Here is a 7654-nt window from a genome sequence, read left to right on the forward strand (position 1 = left end):
CGGCTCTTCCTTTGTAACGAGGAACCAGGCAGAGTCCGTTTGCTCCTGTGTGTCCGAACGTCTTCGTATCAAGCCAGAAACACGACTGGTTTGAGTTTTCTGATTATGACAGGGGTCAGTAACTCTTTCAGGACTTTGATGCATCCCTGGTGTCCAAACAGTCAGATGTTTACAGTATTTACACACACACAAAAAGATAAATTACTTTTTGATAATTAGTCGTGAAAGCATGGGATGGGTGGATGCAAACGTCTCTGGACAGTATAAGATGCTGGCGATTGTTTTAAAACATTTTAACTCGTCATATTTTTGTTGTTGTTGGGACTCAAGGGAATAAAGAAGGTTACCTCTGGTTTGATTGGCTTCACAACCATCTCGCCGTAAAAGAAACTTTTATTTTGGCGCTAAAACACATAAATAAAATCAAACAAAACTCCCAGGAGGCAGCTGGTTGTGGTCAGACACACAGACCATGAGTTCCTGAGGGGCATGATATCCGGGGCTGTGTACGACCGTGCGTGCGCGTGTGTGTGTTTTGTCTAGAACGGTGTGTAGTCTGCAGGGTACATGACTGGGAGCCAGTTCTCGCTGAAGGCGGAGCAGTGCGTCCATCCCAGGTGTCGCATGAGCTGAAAAAACAAAACACAGGTGATTTCAGCAACGGGAAGGTGAAGAACAACGCTCACGACACGGAGCAAGTACCGTACCTGGATGCAGTTCTTCATGTTCTCTTTGCTCGGCTTCTCCTCGACCATCTTGGAGGCGTACTTTAAGGCTCGGCCGAACATCTTGTTCGCCACGGCGTGTTTGTATGAAAACATTAAAACCTTAACGAGGGGGGGAAAAGGGTGGAAAAATTTTTTTTTTCAGTTATTACATCTAAATGATCTAGTATCATTATCTAAATTGATTTATTTGTGCAAATAAAACAAGACAAAAAAAAAAAATATATATATATATATATATGTATATGTATATATATATATATATATATATATATATATACACACACACACACAGTATACACACCATACAACGCAGCACATACCATTAACTCTCAATTCGTTTTAAAACATATATTCCCATCAGAATACTCCACTACTGACAGTCATGTTTTTCTGACTGTTTTCAGAGTTTTTGTACCTTCAGCCATTTTAACCATTTAGATATAAAAACTTCATGGCTACTGCATTCAAACTTCACCTAAATCTAAATTTAGATATCAAAACAGTCAATTCAGGAGATGGTTAGTATGACTGATGGTATTTGTAACGTTTATACTTCTTCAAAATATTTACAGGTTATCTTTTTTTCAAACTTTAGGATTTATTGAAAAAAAAACCCCATCATATTTTAAGTTTTAATGTTTTATTTTTGCTCTGAGATGTGCTAGATTTCGCTTTCAGCTACGGAGGTTCTAATTGTAGCTTTTAGCTTCGGTTTTTATAATCTTGTGTTTTAGCTACCGTTTAGCCAAGTATTTATGCTTTTGGATAGTTATTTTCTAATTTAGACTTTTAGTTGCTGTATTGCAAATTTTAGCTGTTTTGCTCATTTTAAGATGAAGTTACGCTTTTTTTGTGTGCGCTAATTTTGGCCACTGTTTAGCTATTATTTTAGGTTTTAGATACATTTTAGCTAATTGTAGCTATTACCAGCTGTATTGCTTCTTTTAGCTTGTAATACTGTTTTTCTAAGCTTAGATTTTAATACTTTTACTTTTTGCTAATTTTAGCTTTTAGCAATTGTTTAGCTAATTTTAAGTTTTAGCTACCATTTAGCCAATTTTCTTGCTTTTAGCTACTGTTTTGCTCATTTTAGGGTTCAGCCACAGTTTTGCCAATTTCATCTTTTAGCTGCTGTATTGTTCATTATAGTTTAAAAAACATTTTTTGTTGATTTTAGCTATGGTTTAGCTAATTTGAGCTTTTAACAAATGTTTTACTGACTTTAGCTTTTAGTTGTGATTTTGCTCATTTTTGCTTCTGTTCTGCTTGTTCAAACTTTGACACTTCAGTTTTAGCTTCTTCAACACATTTCAGCTGTCTCAGCATTCAGACTGAAATAAAAGTGTTCTAAATGTTGTCACCTTGGAGTCAGTTAGCTCCGCCCACTTCTGCACCTCCCAGAAAGTATCTGTGAGGGTTTTCGCCACGTTCTGCAGGACGTCGTCAGAACTGACGAACATCTGCTCTCCAGCTTCCTCCGCTGCCGTTTGTCCCGTAGCGTTGGCGTCGTCCTGCGCCGTGGGGGGCACCAGGAGCTGGTCGGCCAGAGCGCAGCCTTTCCTGCACAGGGCGTCCAGAAGAGATGACTTCTGCTTCTCCATGTCCCTGAAAGACCGGAGGCTCATTCATCAGTCCACATTTCTGCCTAAATCAAATTATGGCTTCATCTAGAGCTTAGTTCCAACGTCACAAACATTTCTGCACCAAGAACGTCTCTGTGGTACATACGTCTTGATAGAGGCGGCCTCTGGTCGAGGGTCCGTCTTCATGCTGAGGTAAACAGCCAAGGCGGTTTGATCGATGTGGGAGATGACGATGTCTGCTGCCGACACCACCTCTTTGAGACGTTTCACGCGCTCCTTCACACACAAAAAAAGTGCAAAACTGTGAACAAACACGTTTTTTTATTTCAATTTTAAGTTATAATCCTGGCAGTTTACCTTCTCTGAGTCCAGCTGGTGCAGTCTTTGCACGTGCAGTGGAAGGAAGTCTGAGAAGTTGTCCACCAGCTCATCATAGACGGTGCTGGAGTCCAACCTGAGGAACCGAGCAGGCAGATTAGTTAGTAAGAAATTAAGTTGAAAGGTGAAAAACTAAAGGATCTAATAAATAAATCCTGAGAAAAACTGAGCTCACTTCGTCATCCACTGAATCTTCAGATCTCTCAAGGCCTCTGCAAACTCGTCTTTCACGTCCTTCTCTTTGTCTCCGTCTTTGTCCTTCTCCTTTCCACCATTCTTCGACTTGTTGGGAGCAGGAATTAGGTGGTAGATGACTGAAACAGTATCCTAGGTAGACACAAACAAACGCACAAAAGAACAAGTCGATGAAAGAACATTGTTGATTAAACTAATCCCAAATTCAGCATCTCAAAGGCTCACTCTTTTCCCTCCATTGTCATAACTTAACACCACAAAACTCTGAGGTTTTGCTCCTTAAATAAGTTAAAAAATATAAGTTTTATTACCCAGTTCTAAGGTTTAAAACGGTAATTTAAAGAAATGCAAGACCTGACCACCAGATAACACAATACTACACCATAAAAACAAGTATTTGGTAATTTCAGAACAGAAATATTGACATGCTTTGACATTAAAAACACAGATGAATTAAAGTAAATAATAATCAGCCAATTCCTGATGGAAGGAGAGCAGTGGGCGCTCTGTTGTTTGGTGTTTCTAGCTCATCCAGTACCTTTTGAAACTTTCTTTGCCGTTTTGCAGAAGCCTGCCCCTGGTGGTCAAAATAACACACAGTAAGGAAGAGACAAGAAAAACACCAGCCATAAAGGATTCGCTCTGTCTTCATTTGGTTAGGTCTGATTCAGAAAGTCTGAGTCGATTCATTCACCTGGTACTGACACAACAATGTACAGTCATCAACATCTGTATTGTAATACGTGCTGCTTGTTATTATGACAGCTAACAAATCTCGTTTGTTTTTTTGTTGTTGTTGACTTTAATGCATTGGGGGCATAAGGACGACCACAAACAAACAGCTATGGATGAGGTGTGAAGATGAGACAAAATAAATAAAGAAAGAAATAATCACGTGTTTGTTCTGAACATAAAACATGGAAGTGAGCAAATAAAGATCCAGTTTTGTTGTTGATGTTTTCATTATGCATCTCCCTGAGCTGTGTTTGCAGACATTCGAGGGAGTCTCCAAATATCTCCAAACATTTGCGAGGTCTCTGTTTCCTCACGTGAGCCACAAAGGCACTTGAGGTCTCGTCACTTGAGTTTTGAACATGTTCAGGAAATTTGTGTGGCGATGGAGTTGAAGCAAGCACCTCAAACCCAATTAACACCTTAACTGGTGGTTTACTCCTAACTTGGATTTCAATGCAGAGCCTCACTGTATTCCTCCATTTAGTTTTTATAAATTCTAGAGCACTAAAGTTGTAGTTTGACATCTGCTAGGAGTTCTCCTCCGTCAGGAAACATGTACAGGTCAATAAATAAATAAATGTCATGTCTAGGCCTGTCACGATAACAAATTTTGCTGGGCGATTAATTGTCTCAGAAATTATTGCGATAAACAATAATATTGTTTGAGAAGAAATGTTGGTTAATGTTTGTGTGTAGTACTTGTTTTGACCACTGGATGGCAGAATAAGACTGTTTGAACCGAAGGATGGATTATGAGGGAGCGAGCAGCGTGTCTCTTTAAGAAAAATGGCAGGGAGGCCCCTTGACGTGACATGGGCGGTCTCTCATTCCTGTTTTTCCGTTCTCAAAATGGCGGACTCTCTGTGTGGTTTGAACTCTTTAACATAGCATTTTTTATATAAAGCTTTTAATAAAAAAAAAAATAAAATCAGTAAACAAGTTCTCAGCTTCTTTTTGCAGAGAAAAATAACTTTTTAGATGAAGGCACGGGTTTCAACCGTGAATTTTGGAGCTTTGACAAGACGGAGGTTTTTTCCTCAAAGACAGCTTGTTAGCTTAGCCCGTAGCTTAGCTTCTCAGTTTAGCTGCTTTGGAGTTGAGCTTTGTCATCCAGTGTCTTCAGTAGAACGAGAAAGACACGAAGAAACGATAAAACCGATAAATGGAAATGAGGTTGATAATTTTCATTTATCAAGCGATTAATTGATTTATTGTTTATCGCGGCAGGACTAATCACGTCCTTCACTTTGTCTTTGTCTTTCTCCTTCCACCATTCTGCAATGAAAAGTGAACTCCAGTTAATTAAATATAATGCACCTGGAAATGAGTTCTGAGAGCTAATCTTGAAATTAGACAGAAAGGCGCTATATAAGTACAGTCCATTTACCATTTAGCTACAATCTGGTACAAATCCTTTGTGATACACGGTCCCTGTTCGGTGAATTAGAGTTCAGTTGAAACTGCAACGGAAATTTTATTTTATTTTCCCCTCTCAATTTTAAATCTCCAACTTATCTCAAACAGTTGCAGCACAGTGAGATACTGACTTGAGTTGGTAAATATGTGGTTAGAGGCCAAAACATTTTTTGGTTCATTAGAACTAATAATCAAGCGGTTTGTCAATCGATTGTTTTTCCTCACTCGGCATTAACCTTCTTCCGGACATGTTTTCTCAATTTTAGACTGACGTAAACAAACAGGTTATTACCTACACCACATTCAACCTGTTGTGAGCCACAAACAAGAATCGTTTCATCAAACTGGTGTTGCAAAAAACATGAAAATTCATAAAAATTCAGTTCATAATTTCAGTTTAAGTTCAGATAAATTCAGTTTCATAATTAATATCTGTCTGAGTCATGAAGATATAGTATTTTGACAGATTTTTTTTTTTTTTTAAACAAATTCATTTCAAACCCATAGGTTTTATTAAACTGAATCTGATTTGTTTACATTAAAAAATCCAGAAAATTATCTTCAGAACGTTTGTCTTTTCAGGTGTGAAAAAAATCCCACTCCAGTTAGGGATGAGCATTTTAGGCAAACGATAATATATATATTTTTAAACTCGTATTTGTAGGCAATGATTAGATTTTTCTTGGAATGTCCAACTTTCTTGTTCCATATAATCAGGAGGGGATTTTTATCTTAATAGTCCTTCATTTTCACCTGTCTACGGGGAACAGGGACAGTAAACCTGAGGTCACCCGTGACCACAGTTTCCACTTGATAATCCTTTCAAAATAAAGGCAGAAAGATGCTAGGGACACAGAGTTGTTCCTCACCCTCTTTTTTCTCCTCTTTGAAAGGGTGGGTGGACGTTATGCTGAAAAAAGCATCTTGACTGGAAAAGCACGAAAAATAACTTGGCACATTACAACCAGGTTCCATTCTTTAAAAGAAAAGTCCTGACAGTTGCACCAATTTATCAAAATTTTCCATTTTAACTAGATTGTATATATTTATTTTTAATTACTGCTCATTCTTAATTTCTTCTCCTTCCAACCAAATGAAAACAAACGACCTCCTGGACCAACGAGGCTAAAGCTTTGCCACAGCGCTACACAGTGTGTCCTGATGCATGCTCAATAATCAGGTAGATCAATCCAACTACAACAGTCAGGTCCTCTGGACAAGTTCTCCAGAGAGCGCTCCACAAAGATCTCTTTCAAAAAACCGCAGCAGAAATTAACTTAAGAGTTGCTGAACAAAGTTTTCTTTTGGCAATACAATCGATTGAGTCTATTCATACGATTACCAGAAGAAAAAAAAATCGTAATAGAAAGCCCGACACTCCCTCGCATGTGCATCGGGTGAGCAAGAACGCAGGCCAGGGCACATCTGTATTTATGCTACAATGTAGATTCAGATTCAGGACTAAACGCGTTCAAACGTGGTCTGTGATCAACAGCCACATCCCAACACCAAAAACACGTTAATGCCAGGTGTAAACAGACATTCAGTGCTTTACTGAACAGATGGAGCCAGATTTGAAGCAGTAACATCTGGCAATTTTCTCATCTAGTTGTTTTTCTGGACTAAGGCACAAGCAAACATAAAAACATAAAAAATGAGAACGAAAAATGTGTTAATTTATGAGGCAACAAATCAAACTGATCAGTCTGATTCTGCAGTACGACTGAAAAAAGCAGACAGAAACTGATCAGCTCTCAAACTAAGGATCTTTTTTTAACTTCTGGGATCAGATATTCAAACAAATAGGTTATTAAGTGCAAACTTTATCCTTTGGTTTGTTAGATTAAAGGTAAATTCCAGCATGACAATGTCCTGAAGAGGAGAACTGACCGGTGAAGGTGCAAATGTAAAAAAATTTTTAAAAAGTTACTCACAGCTTTCTTGCCATACTCGCTTTTCGGCACAACAAGAGATCCTAAAAGGTAGCATCCTGGACTGGTTCCTTTAGGGATCCTAAAACAGTGGACAGACAGAAAGTAGCAACAAAAATATGTCTCAGTTCCAAAAATTCAGTTTCTTTACCAGAATACTTAACATTCAAGAACCACAGTGAAGTGTACTGAGCAGGTAAACATAAGTATTTAAGTATTTTAAGTATGTATAAGTAGTAAGTAGGTTTTATTTTTTTATAAGTATTTTTTGAATTGAATTGTACTTTTTTAATTTTTTTTATTACAGTTTTGTCTTTGGTTTGGTCAGTGAATTACATAAAAGGAAAATTTATTATATTTGTTCTACAAACCGGATTCCAAAAAAGTTGGGACACTAAACAAATTGTGAATGAAAACTGAATGCAATGATGTGGAGGCACCAACATCTAATATTTTATTCAGAATAGAACACAAATCACAGATCAAAAGTTTAAACTGAGAGAATTTATCATTTTAAGGGAAAAATCTGTTGTTTCCAAATTTCATGGCGTCAACAAATCCCAAAAAAGTTGGGACAAGTCCATTTTTACCACTGTGTGGCATCCCCCCTTCTTCTTCCAACACTCAACAGACGTCTGGGGACAGAGGAGACCAGTTTCTCAAGTTTAGAAATAGGAATGCTCTCCCA

General features: G+C 38.0%; 1 protein-coding gene across 1 annotated transcript in view; it reads right to left on the minus strand.

Annotated features, from left to right (window-relative positions):
- Nucleotides 1–279: 279 nt before the first annotated feature.
- Nucleotides 280–7654, minus strand: part of LOC119425480 (tripeptidyl-peptidase 2-like) — an 8472-nt gene continuing 1097 nt past the window's right edge. Inside the window, exons 2-8 of the mRNA XM_037693012.1 lie at nt 6970–7048; nt 2865–3016; nt 2669–2765; nt 2457–2587; nt 2090–2333; nt 708–827; nt 280–629 (exon numbers count right to left, since the gene is read on the minus strand). Of these exons, the coding sequence (XP_037548940.1) occupies nt 540–629; nt 708–827; nt 2090–2333; nt 2457–2587; nt 2669–2765; nt 2865–3016; nt 6970–7048 (913 nt within the window). The 3' untranslated portion in view covers nt 280–539. The remainder of the gene's footprint in view (nt 630–707; nt 828–2089; nt 2334–2456; nt 2588–2668; nt 2766–2864; nt 3017–6969; nt 7049–7654) is intronic.

Source organism: Nematolebias whitei, chromosome 2 (assembly GCF_014905685.2).
Source record: "Nematolebias whitei isolate Nwh7 chromosome 2, NemWhi1, whole genome shotgun sequence".
Taxonomy (NCBI): domain Eukaryota; kingdom Metazoa; phylum Chordata; class Actinopteri; order Cyprinodontiformes; family Rivulidae; genus Nematolebias; species Nematolebias whitei.